This window comes from Mastomys coucha, unplaced genomic scaffold (genome assembly GCF_008632895.1).
Source record: "Mastomys coucha isolate ucsf_1 unplaced genomic scaffold, UCSF_Mcou_1 pScaffold18, whole genome shotgun sequence".
Classification (NCBI taxonomy): Eukaryota; Metazoa; Chordata; class Mammalia; order Rodentia; family Muridae; genus Mastomys; species Mastomys coucha.
Genome location: NW_022196900.1, coordinates 4929315 through 4949909, shown reverse-complemented (window position 1 = coordinate 4949909; position 20595 = coordinate 4929315). Strand labels below are relative to the sequence as shown.

Here is a 20595-nt window from a genome sequence, read left to right as displayed (position 1 = left end):
TATATTGTTTGAAACAGAAATTTATTCTCAGAATAATGCACAAAAGCACAGGTTGAGGCTACTGTCGGGAGCTTCTCTCCCTTCCTCTTCCTCTCTCTTCTCTGAATGCCAGGGAGAACACAGTTGAAGGAAACATGCAATCACAAACAATGATCAACTCTAAAGACAAAAGGTTTGGTCCAAAAGAACTCAACATAATTAATCCAATTACGTGAACAGCTTCACTGAGTAGGATTAAGATATTGTAGACGTAGTGTTTCCACGGGGTGGCTCTTCAGTGCACCAGGGGGGCCTGCTTCAGGGAGATGAGGACTGAGCGCATGCGAGAGACATCTTTGGCCTGTTTGCTGGACTTGGGGTTAAAGTCACACAGGCGGGCCACCCGCTCCCACTCAGTGCCTGGGGATGACTCGTCAATGTCGTTTACAAAGGCTTCTTCTGCTGCCCTGGAAGCAATAACAAAATATGTTGGTTTAATGTAAACAAACAAACAAACAACCCTTTGAGCAATCTAGTGGCTGCCTTGCTATAACCTGCTACAGAGTAAGTGACTTTTGACTCAGTGGCACTCGAGTTTTCCAGAAGAGTATCAGCCCCTAGCTCATGTCAGAAGCAGGGGCAGACATGTGGCCAACTCTCCTAGATACAGGTACCCAGGCTGCTGTGTGAAATGGCGGAGTACAGGTTTGGTTCAGGGCTCGGTCCGTCTCTATGGCTAGCTCTGCTCATCAGAGCATGAAAAGCAAGTCCTTGACCAACTACAAACTGCTTTTCTGATCAAGAGCAAAGCAGCTGGCTGATTAAGGGTGTGCAGAGTAGCTTGTGCTGGGCTACACTGAGGTTCAAGGGAATTAAGACTTCTAAAAAGCCCCTGGGTCACTGCATAATTACCTCAACTCCTAAGGCTGGAGAGAAACAGGGCAGAGCAAAAGGCATTCCAGACCAAGCTCCCATGCTAGCAGGCACTAGAGACAAAAGCCATTCTGGAAGGGGTTGTTAGGACATTCACCAGCTCAGCCAACAGTCTGCCATTTTCTCTCCAGCCAGGTGTCTGGTGCCACTCAGGGGAGACCCTGGCAGGAGAGCCAACCTGAGCTGCTTTTTGGCAGGATGCCACTCCAACATTCTTTCACATGAGGATCAGCCCACCCCCAGTGGGAACTAACTAGCTGGAGCAACAGCCCAAAGGCACGTGGGAGAAGTGGGAAAGACACGGTGGACTTCAGCTACTCCAACAAGCATCACGGGCAAAGCAAAAGCAATGGAGATGACCGGTCTGTGGGGACAGAGGGTTGCACTATCACAGGGATGGCCGTGGCAAACACTGCTGAAGCCCAACACTGCGACTTCATGGCACACACAGTTAGGGGCAGTGAGAAAGGTTTACTTAACTGTTCTAGGCTGTAGCAAGGATGGTTTATGTTTGTGCTTAAAGGTGAAGAGAAGAAAAGAAACAAGGAGAAACTTTAAGTCAGATATAGAAAATGAGAATGGCTCGATGCAGATGGTCAGTAAGCTAGACATGCCCTTGCCGCTCTCTCTAGGCCTGGGAGGTGCAGCTGCCTTTGCCGGGCCACCCTGCTGTCCAGCAGACCCAGACTCAACTTTTCCAGTCTCCATCTCTACTCCAGAGAATGTGTAAAAGTCCAAGTGAACACCACCTGTAAGTCCAGCATTTCACAAGTCTCACTGCAAACTCACCGGGGCCCAGGAAACCTAAGGTGGCCATCTCAGGGTCATGGGCCCCAAGAGTCTCTGCCTACCACCTTCCCCAAGTAGTTGTTATTTTTTCCTCCTAGTTCTGTCATAAAAAGGAAAACAGGTCCAAGTATTTTCAAGTCCTCAGCAATCTTGTTTTCACTAACAAAGATCTTTATTAAAAACAAAACAAAAAAAAGCTTTCCAGAAAAGCTTTTTCTTCTGGGGGAGAAAACTGAAGTAGTTTACTGGACAGTTTTGACTATCTTGACTTCACAGCTGTGAACTCTGTGCTGGGGTGAGGGGACAGGGCACCAGAAGCTGGCCACTAAAATAGCAATTTCTAATATCTAAGACCAGGGAGAAACAGTGAGAGGTACCCACGCTGCCTGAGTGAGAGACACTTCACTTTCTTTAAGCCCCCCTCCCCAGCTCTGACTCTGGTAATAAGGTGCTGCTGATCATGGCCCCACATCTTAGGTCATCAATAGCTCCACAAGGGAGACTCTCCTTCCCGTCTTAGGCAGACAGGCAGGCAGCAGGGCCTGGAAGCTGGCAGTACCAGCAAGTGGTCAGACCCACCTAAGCTCAAAACAAACCCTTCCCAGAGAGCATGAAAGCTTGCTTCCCTCCAGGACCTCAAGTATGAAAATGGCCACCAGGGAGTTCGTGGAATGATAGTTCTGCAAGATTAGCAACGGTCATATCTAGCTTATAAACTCTCAAGCAGCCCCACAGAGCCAATGTGAAATATTTTAAAAAGCAAAGCAACTTGTGACAAAAAGGAATATTAACTCTAAACAGAAAGGAAGAATCAAAACAAGAAAAGGAATTAGTTTTGCAACATACACATAACCAATCACGTCAGCGAAGGGTTGTTTGTAGAAAGCTTCATCTGCCACCCTAGACAGCAAGAAGTCCAAAAGGCAGGCAAGCAGGCAGGAAAAAAGAGAAAACATTGAGAAGCAGAAACATCTAAAATCCACAGTAGAGGTGTGACGGCCCCCAGGAGCTGCTCCCAGGGCTCCATCTGACCCCGGGGGCTTCCAGCAGTGGGCACTCCAGTGGACAGAGGCATCCTGGAAGCTGGCCTTCATGGGCTCTCTATAGGAGAGCACTGCAGCTTCGGCTTTGGGCCTTACTGGCGACGACCTTTAGTAAGCACTCTGTTATGGGCTACGTGCCATACCACACACTGCAACCGTCACCACCTATGCTGACGGTGTTCTCACCTGCCTCCCAGGTAAGGTGACCAAGGCTCCATGAAAAAGACTTGGTCAGCTAGTGGCAGTGTAGATCTCAGTACACGTTTTACTCACTAGAAACTAACGTTTGCCAGCTCAGGATGCCGTGCTGCCTTTCTGCCAGCCTCAAGAATTATCATTGGGTATTATCACTGCCAGCCAACAGATGGGCACAGCCCCAAAGCTTTAATTCCAAATCTTGGACCCAATCACTGCTCTCCCATACTCGCTTGGTGGAATCAAAAACCTGTGGCTGTTGCACAATGTCAGCCTCAGACATAGAAGAGGCTGGAGGGTAAGTGGTCTGGGGAAATAGAAACCAGGACAGTTTCTAAACACTTACATGCCAGTCTGGCCTTTTAACAGAATGTAGCTTAAAATCTTGACCTCACCAAGTCTTTATATACTCGGGGGTGGGGGTGGGTAGGAGATGGGTGGAGTAGGGATGTGGAGGATTTGACTAACCAGGGCACAGGTACACTGCGAATAAACTTGCTAAGTTTCAGCTTGTCCTTTGCTCCATTGTTTTAGGATAAAAAACAGGAAAATTTTGTTTTTTGAGACAGGATCTCACTTTGTAGAGGCAGAAACTGGCTGGAAGGGTCATTTTTAAAGGACAATCATGATCACTCATTAGTTTACATACACATTTATAATGAAAGGAAAATCTAGTAACATATTCTAGTTTATTTCATTTTGATACAGGACCTCATGTAGCCCAGGCTGGCCTTAAACTTGACAGGTAACTGAGGATGACCTTGAAGTTCTAGTTCTCCTGCCTCTGGTCCCCAGCCTTAGGAATGCTGGGATTGTGATTATCTACTTCAGGCAGCCTGCGATCAAGCCCAGGGCCTCACCAAGCTATGCAATCACTACTAACTGGACTACACCTCCAGCACTTTGTTTACTTTTCAAGTGCACACATACCCTTCATTCTTTCCTAATTCTCTACCCAGAGGATATCTGGGGAAATTTAAAGATAGCCAAAGGAGCAGCCTGGTTGTAACTCTGCAGGGGCCTCAGCAGGGAAACCAGCTGCTGGTGAGTCAAGCCAGTGGGAGGCAAAGGCGGGCGCCTGCAGCTCTCCACCATAATCCCTTTAGTTTACAGAAGGCTCAGCCTAATCCATTTACTGCTTCCTTGCTCTAAGAGGGGTGTGTGTGTGTGTGTGTGTGTGTGTGTGTGTGTGTGTGTGTGTGTGCGTGCGTGCGTGCGTGCGTGCGTGCGTGCTGGGGGAAGGGGGGAAGTTTTACTGCCTCCCCTCACAACAAAGGTCTTTGTGAGGCTCTGCCTCTGCCTCTTCACAACTAGCCCCAAGAATAAAGAGCTTGTCAAAGACAAGCAGGCCTCCAAGGGCAAAATGATACACAGCAAACACAGGCACCCCACCTGTCTGTTCTTCTCCCAGGATAAGGCTGACCTTATCCTGTCAGGGTGCTCAGGGAAGCCTGGGAAAGGCGAGGAATGCCTGACCAAAGGCCTAAAATAACAATTCAGAACTCCACTCTATAAATAGCTCCACAGTGGGCATGGAAAAAGAAGTCTATCACTGCTAAGAATAACAGATTGAATTCCTCAAATGGTTTTAGGCCCTGGTTAGAGCTGAAAGTCCTAACACAAGAGACCACTAACAAGGGGGTGATTGGGAAGGGAGATGTTCTAGAGTTGTCCCCCCACAGATGAACTGCAGGACACTTCCACTGTTCTGAGTCTCTGAAAAGGGAATTCTTTCTCACAGCCCACTACTGAGTGATTCAAGCTCTGGGGCAACGGCAGGTAGGATCTAACCTGGGATAAAAGATACGGTTTGGCACTGACAACACAGTATCGGCTACATGGGAACCAAACACTACCACCTTCCTGGCCCCCCACCCTTCTGTTGACTCTTCCTCAGCCTGGATGTGCTCCCAAGTGGTGAGGGGTTTTGTTTTGTTTAAGAATAGGCCTGTATGTTCCAGGTTAGCCTCATCTCTGTCTTCAGAGATCCGATTAGAGCAGTGTGGCACCCCCAATGCTTTGACTGATTGACACAAGGTCCTACATCCCAGAGCTTCACTCCTAGCCACCGTCCTCTGAAGGAATCACGGGAAGCTGGGCAGTGGCAGCACATGCCTTTAATCCCACCAGGGATACAAAGACTGCCTCAAAATAAAGACAAAAAGACAAAAACTACAGGACTGGAGGAGAAAAACATATCTTCTATCCTACGCTTGTGGGGATGGTGGCTGGCACACCCCAACTTTATGCACTCAGACTAGAGCTGTGAGCAGGTTTTATGAGGCAGAGGAGCTGGTTTCTGACATCGATACATTAACACTCCATGAGAAATCTCTCTGAGGATCAGGCAACTCAGCATTCTTCTTCTTCTTCTTTTTTTTTTTTTCTTTTATTTTGGATTTTCGAGACAGGGTTTCTTTGTATAGCCCTGGCTGTCCTGGAACTCACTCTGTAGACCAGGCTGGCCTCAAACTCAGAAATCCGCTTGCCTCTGCCTCCCAAGGGCTGGGAGCAGCTCAGCATTCTACGATTCTAAGTAAACTAAAGTCTACACAATCCAACTACCTGCTCAGAACCTCACCCTCTAAGGTCAAGTTCCTACAATAGACACAGGGCATTCCTTTAAATAAGGGGAGTAAGCAAAAACTAACGCAATAGAAAGCCTGTTTGTCAAATTGCTGAAACCATGGGACCTGATGCAGGAGGAGTCAGTGGACTTGACCCAGGGCTTTCAGAGTAGAACGGTGTTGAGGCACCTTTACTGGGGAGTATCCCCACACTGCAGCATCTTTCTGTACTGCAGAGCTGCACTTGACCCAGAGGGGAACATCTGAGGTGGTGGGCATTTCACCCTTTACATCAGCGCAGAGGCTCTGCGCAGCTGAGTGGCAACTGACCCTGACCACAGAGTTGTTCCCACCTTACTCAAATGGAACCTGAAAGGCACCACAATAGAGTATATCCCTCAGAGAAATGACCAGGTTGAGAGGCCTGGGCTTGGCATCAAAGGACAGGGCCAAAGGTGATCAAGAAACACGGGAAGTTTAAAGGACTGTCACATAGAAGAGCCCACTTATTCTGTCACAGCTGCTTCACAATGGCATCAGCAGGCTGGTGAAGGAGCCAGCTACATTTTCTGACAGATTTCCGTCTAAGAGCTGCCCCCAAAATGCCAGACTCAGCCCATAGAGAATAACCTAAGGCCCAGTCTGCCTTGGGCTTTGTTTTGTTTTTTGTTTTTAACAATAAAATGAGTGGCATGCCTCCTACTTGGTAAAAGGTGGGTGGCTCTGAATCCAGCAGAAAGCTAATCTGCCTTCAGTCTCCCTAGGCTACCTCTAAGGGCCCCTAAGAAATGAGTGCATACCACAGCTACTGTTTGGTAATGATAAGAGGAGTGTTTGCGCTAACGTTAAGTTCCTACAATAGACACGGGGCATTCCTATAAATAAAAGGAGTAAGCAAAAACTAACGCAATAGAAAGCCTGTTCCCAATGTCTTCATTATTACCTTTCACAGTACAACTTTCAGTAAGTGTAATATATATATACACACACACACAAAATGTTTTATTTATTTCATGTGTATGAGCGCACTATAGCTGTCTTCAGACACACCAGTCCACGCTGGAACATCCTGAGCTACCTAATTACAGAGCACGTCCATGCTAAGGAATTCAGAAAGCCTTTTTAGGAGGGCAGGACTACATTTAGGGGATCTATGTAAGTTAGTCTGTAATGTCTCCTAAGTAACAAGACTCTGCAACTGACCTTTCATCTCAGGGCTCTCCAAAGCCTAACTTTCCCAGACCACACCATTACAGCTCATGAAACCAAACCCAGTTTAAGAGTCAAACTCAATCCAAGTTGAATTTTGCTTACAAGATGCAGAAAACTTTGGACCTCTGTTTCTAGCAGTTTCCTCCAGATCTCCAAGGCCACTCTAAGAAGGCAGGCACAGCCAGGAACCTAAACAGGGTTCTAGAATGGATGTGACTCTGTCTCAGAGAGAGGACCAACCTGTTGTTTGCCTTTGTCTTCTGTAGCTGCTCGTCCTGCCTCGCGTACCACTCTTCTAACTCCTTTATTGCCTTTTCTTTCCACTCCGCTTCTTGCTTCCGAGAATTGGCATCTTGTAAAAGAGAGAAAAGAATGCAATTGAGAGAAAGCAAAAATAAGTTCATTTCAATGTGTAACATTTTGGTCCTACTGAATTTACTGAGGTATCGGAATGTCCGAGCATATATATGTCGGGGGGCGAAGAGAAGGATGGGAGGTGGCTCATCAGTTAAGAGCACTGGCTACTCTTTCAGAGGACCAGGGTTCCATTCCCAGCACCCACATCCCATGGTAGCTTACAACCATCGTTAACTCCAGTTCAAGAGGATCCAATACCCTCTCTGGCCTCTATAGGTACTTCAAACTTATGGTACACAGGCATACATACAACCTTTTTCTTTTTTTGAGCCAGTATTTCATGTAGCCCATGATGGCCCTAAACCTATAACACCGTGAAAGCCTTGAACTTCTGCCTCCTGCTTTCCCCTCTGAACACTAGCCTACAGAAATGAATGATTACGCCCAGTTTTCTATTATGTTGAGAGACTGACTTCAGGGCTGTGCGCATGCCGGGCAAGCACTCTCCCAACTAACTAAACAAATTCTTCTAAGTCTTCTAGAAATGTACATAGCCATACCCCTAAAGCAACCACTCATAGTTTTATACAACACAAAGTTACTCCCCTAACTATAAATATGGTAGAAACACTTGTGCAAGGCAGGAAACTAACAGTAAAATTAGCAGAGGTAGAAACGACTCACGAATCAGACCACAGAATACCTACTCCAGCTTGGACAGCTGTTAGTCTGTAACAGAGCTAACTGCAAGAGAACAGGGATGGAGGGAGCTGCAAGGGCCAAGGACACAGGATCACTGTTTAATAATCACCAAAGGGCTCAAGACAGTAGGTTCAGAAAACTCACATATGTAGGTTTGCTAGCCTGGATTCTCAAACATTTTCTCCTTTGGAAACTCTATTTTCTATTGTGTGTGCACATACACTCACACATAATCGGGCACATATGCAGGTGCCCAGAGGCCAGAAGCATGAGAACCCGTGAGATGGAGTTACAGACGGTTGTGAGCTGCCGTGTGGGTGCTACGAACTCAACCTGGATCCTCTGCAAGAGCAACAAGTGCTCTTAACCTCTGAGCCATCTTTCCAACTCCAATGTGAAGTTTTCAGAGTAAATGTAGTTTTGCACAGTGTTTGATTGAAGACCATCCGTCACAAAGGTAGGGAAACATGATCACCGCTAGCGGCACACGTGAGTCACTCTAACAGTCAAACGTGTTCTTGAGGACATCCGCTTTGGCATATGCTTTACATGTACCCCAATCTTTACAATATTCCCAAGAAGAAAAATTTTAGGTTCATTTTCAGTAGTGAGGAAAAAAAAAACTCAAAAAGTTGAGTGAACTTGCCACGGATAAGGGGAGAGCAAAGACCTAGTCTGCTCTCAAGCTCACACTTGACTTACTGCAGTAGGAAAGCCTGGAAATAAGCACATGATTATATAACCATCAAGGCTACAGTAACCCAGCTCATGAGTGCAGAGGAAGGGCCCACCCTGTAACTAGCATCTGGGAAAAGGAAGTGAAGGCAGGGAGCCATCTGGTCTGAAGAAGCAAGAGCGTTCCTGGGCATCTGCCCTTGCAAGACACACTAACAACCTGGGCCAGGCTGTGGGAGTCACCTCCAAGTGTCCTGCTATTACACCTCCTCTGTTGTTTAGAAGATGGCCTAGAACTCACACGAGGCCCGTCTACTTGGGGTTTCCACTAAAGCCTCTGACATACCAGCAGAGGACTTCTGATGGCGCTGTCTGAGGCGCACCTGGGACAGAGGATAAACTACACTGCTATCAGATTCTTGAAGTTGAGGAGGCCATGTGAGCTTCAATGAGATACAAACCTACCACCAAACCTAACTGCAAAGTAGAACTACCTCCCAATCACAGCCCTTTTGTGGCTGGCACGATGACTCTGGAGCAGAAGCACCTGCTGTGCAAGCGCGATGACCTAAGCCCAGTCCTGGGCCCCACAATGGAACTTTGAAATGTTTAAAATTTTTAACTGTTTTTTGATTGGACTATATTCTATGTATTCTAACAATCACTGGAATTATTTTTGTTAGGGCTAGGCATGACAGCACACACCTTTAGTCCCAGCACCTGGGAGGCAGAGGCAGACGGTTCTCTGTGAATTTGAGGCCAGTCTGATCTAAGTATCAAGTTCCAGGACAGCCAGAGAAACAAGAGATACATAATAGAAAGACTGTGTCTTTAAAAAAGATGTCTTTCTTTTTTCAGAGTTTCATTACGTGGCCCAGAATGGACTTGCTGTACAGCTGAGACTGGCCTCAAACTTGTCTGTTTCTCAATTACTACGATTAGAGACAGGCATCACCACAGCCAGCATATGTATTTTTCATTAAATATTAGGATTAAAGTATGGCCATTTTTCTAGAATGGATTAGTCTAACTGGAGTAAAATGGGCAAGCATCTGTATGTTAGACTGTATCTAGTATAAAAACCAGGATGTTTGTCTTCTGGCTTTACAGATTTCGGATGTGCTACTAGAAGTAATGGAGAATCCTTGCTGCTCAGCCTGATGGGACACAGATCTAAGCATGAGCTGGAGCAGGAAGGACGGCACCTCCTGAGAGCGAGGCACACGGACAGGAACCTTCTTCCCAGCCAGCCTCACTGCTCCTGAAAGGAATGCCATCTGAGACCACGGCCACTGACTCGGGCCAAACACCAGTGTTTTCTCATCTCTTGCAGAAAAAAGGGTAAAAGCGCAGAAACCCCTAACTGCCAACCATCTGACTGCAATACAAGACCAAATGTTCGACTTTCCCTAAGTGGCCGTCCTGAGTTGGGACTGGGGATGCAGACCTGTAATGCTCTTAAGTTTAAAGCCAGTTTGGTATACACAACAAATTTCAGAGCAAATAGGGCTACACTATGAGACTGTGGTGGAGCTGGGTGCGGGCTCCCTAGTTAAGAAATTCTTCAAAAAATTGTTCAAACACAAACTTGATGAAATAAAAAAGAAGAAATTTCCTATCACCAACAGGCACTCTTTCTGTGAAGACAAACTCTGCCTCCAAGCCTTCACTAAAAACAAACATAAAGCAAGCAGAAAAACTACAGCTGCTAAGCCTTGTCATCTTGTTTGCAACTCCCTAAACTACACTCTCCAACACAGGAGTGTGCAGCCACACAGGCCACTGGAATGTAAGCTTACTAAAAATGAGCAAAATTTAAAACTGAGCTTTGGAATTCAGTTACAAGTACTTCAACACCCACATACGGTCAGAGGCTACTAGACTGTGTATTACCACATCCAAACTGGCAAAGGTATAGGCACCAACTATCTCCACCTAGGAAAACATTTAGCTACGGCTATTCAGGGTTACTCTGTTTTGAAAGCTTTGAAACTAGGGATAAAAGACCCGGCGCTGACTGGTTAGATAATGTGGACCAGGTCTCCTCTTCCTCCTAGGAGTCAGTTACCCCATCTGAAACATAGGAGTCATGTTTCATTAGGTAGTGTCTGGGAGAATACGGACATAGGTACATGAAGACTTCACTACTTCTAGGGGCTATAGAATAAAATAGACAGAAGTTATGTCTCTATTATCAGCCAAAACAGAAGGAGTATGTGCACATCTAAAAGCCATACATGTACGGCTAGAGTGATGCCCTGGCAGTTAGGAGAATTTGTTGCTCTACACAGGATCCAGGTTAGGTTCTTAGCACCCACACGGTGGCTCTCAATCATCCATTTTGGTTCCAAGGAATCCCAAACCCTCTTCTAGCCTCTGAAGGCACCAGGCACCACTGGTATGTGTATTTATATGTGATGTGTGTGTGTGTATAAGCAAAACACTCAGGCACACAAAATATAATAAACAAATCTAAAAATAAATGAAGCACACACATACAGATAGATACACACTCTAAGTAAATGAAAGTCATTAAGAGCTGGGCATGATAGTGCACACCTTTACTCTCAGCACTCAGTAGGCTGAGGCAGGCAGGAACTAGGCTAACCTGGTCTACACAGCAAGCCCCAGGACAGCCAGGACTATAGACACTCTTCTCACACTGTCACAGCACTCCACGCCACCAGGCTTCCCTCATCTTGAAGGAATGGGTGACATTAAGGTATATATTTCTACCAGAAGCTGATGCCAAAGTAGGGCCTGGCCTGCCATGCACACACAATGCATTTAGAAAGCAGTGTGGCTAGTGGGGTGAACGTGGGTCCTGAAGCAGAGCAGACAAACTCAAATTTGTTTTTATTACTACTTAGCTGTGTGCTTCAAAGAGTCTACTTATAATCGTCAACACCATCTCATAAAAATGCAAAAGGGAGCTGGAGAGATGGCTCAGCAGCTGAGAGCCCTGGCTGCTCTTCCAAAGGACCTGGGTTCAACTCCCAGCACCCACATGGCAGCTCACAACTGTCTGTAACTCCTGTTCCAGGGCACCAACACCCACACAGAGACAAACATGGAGTCAAAACCACCAATACACATAAGATAAAAATAAATCATTTTTTTAAAATGCAAAAAAGCCCTTACCTTACAGCAGGGATAGTAAGGCTAAGAAAAGAAGTCCATGTTTCCTGGTATGATTTGGATATGATAGGACCCCTAAAAAGACTCATGTAGGAAGCCTGAGACAAGAGTCAGGACATTAGAGCACTTGTTGATTTGCAGAAGACCAGCATCCACATAATAGGTCACAAACATCCATACCTCCAGGTGCAGGGTACCTCTTCTGACCTCTGCAGGTACCAGACACATGTCCAGACATACATGCTGCTAAAATATTCATACACATAAATTCAACTATGAACCTTTAAAAAAAGGGATCATGGTGCTATTGTTTGGGAAGTGACTGGACTACAAGAGATCCAACCTAATTGATGGGCTGATCCATGACTGATTCACAATCAAATGGACCACTGGGAGATGTGGTAACAGGGAAAGGTAAGCCTGAGTGAAGTGGCTGCGGAGAGTCCCTCTGAAGGTGTATGAGGCCCTTAGCCTCCCGGGCTCTCCGTTTCCTATCTGCCATGAGGTGAACAGATGTCTTCTGCCTGTTCTGCCAGGATGTTTCTGTCTTGTCAGACCTAAAAGCAATAGAGCCAGCAGCTCATTTCTGAAACTATGAGCCAAATTGAACCTTCTTCCGTAAGCTGATTCGCTCCACTATGTTGTCATAACAATGGAAAGGTACTTAACATTAATGAACGGTACCTCAAATTCCCATATACCCTTGTAAACAGCACTCAGCTCTAGGTCAGTAACACTGACTTCCTCTCGGATGATGACAGAATGAAAGATGGGAACCAGGCGCCCACACAGTCAGTAAGGTGGAATCCTAAACTGAGCCTTTCACTTCAAATCCAGGGGTCTTCCTGGAGAAGATGCCTCCTGATGCAATAGCCTCTGATGAAGCATATCTGTCCATGTCAGTGGCCTTGCGACCTCTAGGCTGAAAACTACAACTTCATCAAGACCGAATAGAAACACTATGGCTGCTGCAAGCTTCAGAAGGATAAGAGCGTGAGCACAGTCCAGGTCAACTACTCTACTGAAAACAGACACCCGAAGGCAAAATGGGATTCCTTACCGAGGGCTTCCAAGCGCTCTGTTTGCTCTTCTCTCCACTTACGGATACTTTCAGGCTCTGATTGCAATCGATCCACTTCTGATATGGCTGCGTAACTGTCTGTCGGACCATTGCTCTCCTTAACACAAAACAGTTACATAGTCTATCAGTACCCCAATCCTTTCTGAAATGGTCTTCATAAGAGTCGAAGAACATCAGGTCACATTGTGAGGCTGTGTAAAATGTTAAAGGGTTACTTAAAGCAAAAAGAGAGCCCTACAAGCCACCAGAGCTTCCGCATTACAGCATTACTGAGCTGGGTCTTTGCGCTCTGAGGAGGGAGGTAGAGTAGTTGTTATCTGTTAAAAAGTGGAGCACGAGTGGGTGATAGGAAAGTTGAGGCTGGATGGGCAAGGGACATATTAGGACACAGTGATCAGTTTCTCTCCTCACTTGACAGAGAGATTATGTGCTACCTTCAAAGTAACAGCCAAGCCTAGAGCCTAAGATTTCAAATGCCATTTTACCACACAGGAAACAGTCACTGAATGCCATCTAACCAATGGTAAATTTTAAGAAAGAATTCAAAAGAAAATATATAGCAACTATAGTCAAATCAGGGAAGGACCAAAAACTGTGGGCAACTATGAGTCAGAGGGCAGGGACACTTCTCTGTAGCGGGTAAAGACTTGAGAGCTAATAACACGTTGACAAAAACTCATAGCTGTGAACTGATTTGAGAATTATACTATGTGGCCAACTGGGGGTCATTACCAGCTTAACCCTATTAGACTCTAACAAAGAGAAAAAAGAGAATTACTTAAAGTTCTAGTGACTGCCAGGCTTAGTGGTGGATCCCAGCTCTCAGGAGGCAGAGGCAAGTGAAAACTGTGAGGTAACCTAGCCTGGTCGACTAGGGAATTCCAGGACAGCCAGGCCCACACTGTTACTAGTGACTTTTATAGTGCTGGATATGGCATATGGCACACAGTGCTTAAAATGAGGATGATGATCATTGTTTCAAATTTTATGTTTTTCAAAAAAGCTCTTTCTGCCATTGTCTACTCTGGTAGACAGTGCACCAGTGCTGGGGTCTCTTTTTAGGTCAGCCAGTTCAAATCACAGTTAAGACTCCAGTTTACTATCATTTAATATAGTTAAGAGCACTCTGTACCTGGTAGTATTCACCATTCATCACTCCGTCAACGGCATCTGTAAGACATAAGATTTCAGTCTGTCAATCAGGGCTACTTAAGGATTAAGGATTATATAGAAGAAAACAATATTCTGTGCTATAGCAACTATGAGCTACTGAATAGCCTTTAAGTGGTAGCAGGGGCTAGAGTACAGCTCGATGGCCAGACAGCTTGCCTAGCCTGCAGGCCTCAGAGAGGCCCCAGGACCAAAAGGCAAAATACTCTGGTGGGGGAGGTAGCTGGAAAGATAGCTCAGCGCTCTCGCTGGAGGCCCCTGAGGACCCAGGGTTGATGATTCCCAGCACCCACAGGGCAACTTAAAGCCACCGTAACTTCAGTTCCAAGAGATCCAATGCTCTCCTCTGGCCTCCATCAGTACCAGGAACCCTAGTGGTGCAGAAACATGTATACTGGCAAAATGCTCACATACATAATTTTTTAAAAAAATTGCCTGACACCCCAGGTCCAATCCCTATGACCCACACAGTAGAACAGGACTCCTGCAAGCTTTCCTCTGACCTGCACGCACACACAGGGGCTGGGGTATGGACATGAACTATGTGTGTTCATACAATCCTGTAGTGCCAGCACTCAGAAGCTGAGGCAGGAGATCAAGGGTTGTGAGACCAGCCTGGGCAAATCCCAGGTGAGCATCAGCCATAGCAAGAAACTAAAGGTAGGTGGCATACAGCCTAACAATTTTAACAAAGGCTCCTAACAGTGAATAAAAGTACTTGGCCTGTGTAGTCAACTACTCCTTTGATGAATTCCTTGTTGTAGAATTGCTGGGCCACAAGGTATGTATTATTGTGAAGGTCCCTATTCCCTGTGAGGTAATGATGTATCAGACATCTCACTTTCTTCTTTATTCAACTGAGATTTGTCTGTTTTTACTGTCTTCTGATCTCTAAATTTTCTTTATTAATAAACCTATTCTACTGCAAGTATTCCCCGTTTTGTTCACTTCCCTCCCCAGGCTCCTCTCTCTTGCACCTGTGCAAGCACAAAGAGCTCAGGGGTTCTTGTTGGATATCTTCCCCCAACTGATTTCAACCTTATTTTTTTAAGACATAGTCTGCTGGTTGACCAGCAAGCACCAGGGATCTTGTCTCCTCCCAACTCTGGGATTACAGGCACCCACCACAGCAGCCAGATTTTACATGAGTACTTGGGATCTAACTCAGCGTTTCAAGCTTGTGCAGGATTTGAGCCATCTCCTTTCACCATTTGTGTGTGTGTGTGTGTGTGTGTGTGTGTATAATTGACATAGGCTTTCACTGTAGCTCTGACTGTCTTCAAACATCATGTTGGTAAGAATGACCTTAAACTTTTTTTTTTTTGGAGACAGGGTTTCTCTGTATAGCCCTGGCTGTCCTGGAACTCACTCTGTAGACCAGGCTGGCCTCGAACTCAGAAATCCACCTGCCTCGGCCTCCCAAGTGCTGGAATTAAAGGTGTGCGCCACCACTGCCCGGCTGACCTTAAATTTGTAATACTCTCCCAAGTGCTGGAAATACAGGCCTACCCCACCATATAAGTCAGTTTATATGGTACTGCGAATTGAACGGAGGGCTTCATGCACACTAGGCAAGCACTCTACCAACTGAGCTATATCCCAACACCCCATTTTGTTTTTCAATTTGGCTTACGACATTCAATCCTGAGAACTACAAATTTGTCTGCAAATGTTACCAACTCCTCCTGTGTGGCTTCTGCACAGGCTATCCCACAACAGAAGTTTGCTTCTGGTACTTACAAAAATAATTTATGGTACTTTATTTATTTAGGCCATCACGTTTGACAGCAGGGGCCTTTCACCCACTGAGTCATCTCACTGGCCCTCTTTTGGTACTTTAAAAATGTCTATTACACCTGGAATTTGTTTTTGTGTACGGTAGAAGAGTGAGATGGTTTTAAATCCTAGAGCCTCTGATGGCTAGTCTGACCAGTCCTACAGTATGGTTAATATATTACAGCTAACACAGTTAATATAGTTCAGCCTAGGGCCATTTCCAAAAGAAGACTTTGGCCATGACTCTATATTAAAGCAGAGCAACGTACACCCCACACTTCCTGAACTGCTTGCAGCCTGTCCTCTGGGTCTGAGGATTCATCCTGACCCTCTGGCACATGCTTTGAGCTCTTTATTAGATATTATATTGTTTTTCTGACATTTTAAACACTTATTGTATGCATATGAGTGCCTTATCCATATGTATGTGTGTGCCACCATGTATGCAATGCCTGCAAAGACAAGAAGTGGTAATCGGATCACCAGAAACTGGAGTTACAGGTACCATGTGATGCTAGGAACTGCAGCCTGTTCCTTTGAAAGAGCAGCCAGTGCCACTGAGCCATCTCGCTAGTTCTCTTCTTATTCTTACACGAATCAATGACCCAAGTCAAAAGACAGTCTACAGAAACAAAGGAATTTATCTATGGCACTTGATTTAGGACAGCTACAACTAACTCCAACGATCCCGAAGAAAACTTGCTCAAGCATCTTAAGTCCAGAAAGAAGGCAGGCAGTAATGGGGCACATCTTTAATCCCAGCACTTGGGAGGCAGAGGTGGGCAGATCTCTGAAGCCTTGTCTTCTGAGTGAGTTCCAGGACAGCCAGGGCACAGAGAAAGCCTGTCTCAAAAAAAACAAAAAAGGAAGTCCAGAAAGACACAAAGGCCAAGTCAGGCACACTAGCACATGCTTTAACCCCAGAACTTCAGAGACAGCAGCAGGTGGTTTGAGTTCTGCCAGCTGTGTTTATAGCAAGTTCCAGGACAGTCCAGGCTACAGGGGACAGACCCTGTCTCACACCACCACCCCATCCCCGAAAGAGGAAAATAACCAAGGGCCACAGAAAAGTTTCCATGGAGCAAAACAACTTTAACCTTATGTTTACGTCAGCAAGTGAAGTCAGGCAGACCTAGGGCTGAATCCTAGCTGAGCCACTGATTAGCTTGTACCTTATGAGACAGCTTAACTTGCACAGTAATCAATTCTCATCTGAAACATGCGGACACCTTAGCCTCGCTGGCAGATGCTGCATGGGTCCAGAGGTAGGAGGAGTGTTGGATGCAGTAGATGCACAGCGTATTTAAATATCACGTGTAACACTCTTAATTTCTTTCTTCTATTTCTACCAATAAAATTAATCTCCCTTCAGAAAACAACACTTTAACTCATCATCTCTTGGCTTGTCAGAAACATAGTGCCTTGTGACAACACGCTTTGTGACCACCAATAACTTCTACATCCTCTCCTCCAGCTCCCACCAGTGAGGGATTTTTTTTTTTTCAATATCTAGACTTGCCCCACCTCCTTCCTGACCATCTGTGCTTTGGTACTACCCTCAGCCACTTCACCCTGTTGGTTACCTCGTATCCCTAAACATATGTCTTGGCCCAGCCTTCTGTTTAACCTGTGAGCATTTTCCTGGAAGAGGTAGCAAGCTTGTCTTTTTTCTCTGTCCCTCTGGAAAGTATACGAAGCAGAGCTCCCACCCACTCAGTATCCCCCAAAGCCTTCAAGCCTTGTAAAACGCCTCTTCCCACTTCCAGGAAAATAGTAGCAAAAATTCACTGACTGCTTACTACACACTAGTAAGCACTTCACAGGCAAATTAATGAACTTCTAAAACGCCATGTGGTATATATTATGTACCTTAACAGAGAAGAGAGCCAGTTAGGCAGTGATGATAGTTACATAAATTGCCCAAATTCACCCTCAAGCAGGCCAGCCCAAGTCCCAACCACTCCTGTTTGAGTACGAAAGTTCGCTACTCCCCAAAGGAAGCGCTGAGATTGCAGTATTACCACCCTCGAGAGAGTCAGGAGCTGGCATTAAGTCATTAAATGCTTAGTGCATAAAACCGTCTTTCCCAGGAACTAAGTCAGCAACCATCCCTTTCCTTCCCTTTGCTGAAGGTGCAACTGTGCAGCTCTCGTCTCTCCGTTTTATCTTCCCAAACTGCGTGTCCCCAAAAGCTGTGTGCTCTGTCAACCGCTCTTTCCGCCTATTTATTTGTCAAACACATGAGCACCTACTATACACCAGAAACTTAAGTGATCCAGATGTGACAACATATACAACACTGCCCGTAGACTCTTTACTCTGCTAGGGGTGCTACTTCCCCCAGTTCTTGCCTTCCTGAAGCACCCACAAAGCCGCTCTTCCATCCAAACACACCCTGCTAAAACACCGGCAACAGGACAAGGTGCAGCCTGGGGGGGTGAGGGGGCGTCAGGGTGCAGCTGCTTTCTTCCCCAAGTCACAGCTCTCTAGGATTCAGTTTTCTATTAAATGAAGGACACTATAGAGCTAAAAAAACAAATTTCGGAAGTTCTCAGGCAAATGCAAAAAGCCCACTCAAAGAAAACAGCCTCTGCCGCTTAACACCAAATCTCAGCTCTAGGTGACGGCGCAGTCCTGTCCAAGCAGCTTGCTGGAAACTGCAAACCTGGGGTACAGTGCAGGTTCCATAAGTTCCTGCTGGGAAGGATTTGTCGGGGAGAGCATAATGTCCTGGTTTATTTTGGTTTTGTTAAATAAACAAACCCAGAGGCTGCAAAGTAGGAGCAAGGCTGTCTCAAAAATATTCTGCTTGCCTAGAATGGTCCTTTGTGATCTCTGGCCTCGAACACACACAAAGCATCACTCTGGGGCGCCAAAGCCTAAGTCTGTACCACTCACTCCATGATGTTTGCTCTCACCCGTTACCTGCCTCAGTCACAGAGTTTAGAGGGTAGATATTCTTACTCGCCCAGAGACTGCCATTTAATTTTTTTTAAGTTGCATTTTTTTTTTGGTGGAGGGTTCCCCCTATGTTACTCAGGCAGGTGGTGAACCTCTGGCACCAAGGTCCCAAATCCCTAAGTGCATGCTCCACAATGGCAAGCTTTTTTCCCTTGTAAATGCAAAGCTACTGTCTTGTCTGTCTCTCTCTCTCTTTTCTAGCTAATTTCCTACTTCCTTTACTACTGAATAGGCCTTTCCACTCAATCTTTCCTCCCACACCACAATCCGGAGCATCAAACAAGGAAGCTATCCAAAGGCCAAGCTGTCATCACCCTATCCCGTCTCTTTTGCTTGAGTTTTGCTGTGGAAAGGCCCACACTGCACTCCGTTCATCTTTCTCTCCCCCTCTTTGATTGGTCCGGACTATCCCTAGCTATTCCGAGGCAATAATTCCTTCCAAAGCTGTTTCCAAAGAACAGCACCAGGAGTCCTACCCTCAACAATGTATGCAATGTAGGTAATGTAACACCTATCCTGGGTCAGTTTCTTTCTCCACGGCCAGCCCATCTTCCTCCCCACAATCCAAAGTTTTATGTATCTTTAACCGCTGAGCTACGTTGACATTTTTTGTTTGCACCTGTGTCCCAAAGTTTATAGTATTCTTACTTTTCCCTAATAAGCAATTATTTCCGAGGGGACTCAGACTCATCAGTAAGTCTGGCCAAACTGCGCCAATGCGGCAGCTTCAGAGACCAGGCTTCAAGCACAGCAAGTGCTTGGTGGAAAGTTGGACAGAACGGGCCGGGATCCTGACATTGACTGCATCTGCGATCCCCTCGGCCCCGGGTGAGCAGCACTCGGAAGCCGGCAGCCTGCAGCAGCGGAGGTCTGTGCAATGACCCAGACGGGGTCTCACTTCCTCTTTGCGCTTCTAAAGCTTCAGCCAGAAGCCCAAGTTCCGCGTAAAAGTACCGAGCCGAGTGTGCCCGCAAGTCCTCCCGCCCGAACGCCGCTGCCCTCTCACCGGGACCCCCCGGCGGCTCGCCGTGTGGTTGCGGCCCGGGGGCGCCGCCGTCCAGGATGGCGAAGGCCTCGTCGTTCTCGATGCCCGCAATCTCACTCTCTTGCTGCGCCAAGAAGGCCGCGGCCGGGTCTTCCTCGCCAGCGCCCGCCACCCCGTTCCCTAGCGCGGGGCCACCGGGCGCACCGGCGGGAGCGCCGAATGGATCCAACTCAGCCATGACGGCCCAACTCAACCGCTGCGAAGCCGAAGCCGAAACCAACCGACCGATCCGCCGACACCCCGCCCAGCAGCGGACACTGTGCTGGCGGCTACTACCGGAGGACGAGCGAGAGGAGAAGGTGGAAGCGGAAACCCTGCTTCTACATCCGGTTGGGTTGGCGAGCCACAAAAAAGAACAGCCAATCAGAAGACAGGAGCTGCCCAATCAGCTGGCAAAGGGGGGGGAGCCCTGGGGACAACTCGTGACTGGGAGCGGAGGGCGGAGCCAGCGGAAGTGCCACCTTACAGAAAGCTGGGAGTCGCAGAGCATCAGGAGCTGGAGTGACCAGGCACAGGAACAGCCTTCAGTGGGGCTTGTTTGAGGGGTTTGTGGGGACCAGGGATGTGAGCTCTTCTCAACTACTCAACACACAACCACTTGGTTTTTTTGAACCTCAGTGTCCTCGAAAGCTGGTAGAAGAATCTTACATTGCCTCCCTCCTGGATTATTGAAAAATTTTATAGGTGCATATACCAGGAGAAGTGCACTTAGCATTTAATGTCACCACACTATAAAGAAAGAAAACAAGACAAAAACAAAACAAAACAAAACAAAAAAAAACAAAAAAAAACCCAAAGGTCACTTTACTGCCTGAACCTAGGAGTTTGAGGCCAGCTTGGTCATCATGTAGAAACTCCCATGAAACAACCAACCAACACTTGGCTCAAAGATGCCTTCAGAAATGGTAAGGACAGGAAAAATGTGAGTTCAATTTTTTTTTTTTTTAAATAATAGTTACTTTAAATGTGTGC

General features: G+C 46.5%; 1 protein-coding gene across 3 annotated transcripts; it reads right to left on the bottom strand.

Moving 5' to 3' along the window:
- Nucleotides 1-20352, bottom strand: Clta (clathrin light chain A). Of its 3 annotated transcripts, XM_031377249.1 has the most exons (7): nucleotides 19585-19946; nucleotides 13804-13841; nucleotides 12651-12768; nucleotides 6959-7070; nucleotides 2548-2601; nucleotides 1393-1428; nucleotides 1-446 (listed from the first exon to the last, which is right to left on the bottom strand). In XM_031377249.1, the coding sequence occupies exons 1-7, from the start codon at nucleotides 19799-19801 to the stop codon at nucleotides 275-277; spliced, it is 747 nt and encodes a 248-aa protein (XP_031233109.1). In that variant the 5' UTR covers nucleotides 19802-19946; the 3' UTR covers nucleotides 1-274. The 3 variants fall into 3 exon arrangements, with proteins under 3 accessions (XP_031233109.1, XP_031233110.1, XP_031233111.1); XM_031377250.1 differs by lacking the exon at nucleotides 1393-1428 and having other exon boundaries at nucleotides 19585-19945; XM_031377251.1 differs by lacking the exons at nucleotides 1393-1428; nucleotides 2548-2601 and having other exon boundaries at nucleotides 19585-20352.
- Between the last annotated feature and the right edge of the window lie 243 nt (nucleotides 20353-20595).

Coding starts and splice junctions, on each gene's coding strand:
- Clta (XM_031377249.1), bottom strand. CDS start 19,801: ATGGCTGAGTTGGATCCATTCGGCGCTCCCGCCGGTGCGCCCGGTGGC. Junction 13,842..19,584: donor CGAGCCGCCGGGGGGTCCCG/GTGAGAGGGCAG, acceptor TATGTCTTACAG/ATGCCGTTGACGGAGTGATG. Junction 447..1,392: donor CCTTGCTACAGCCTAGAACA/GTTAAGTAAACC, acceptor TATTGCTTCCAG/GGCAGCAGAAGAAGCCTTTG.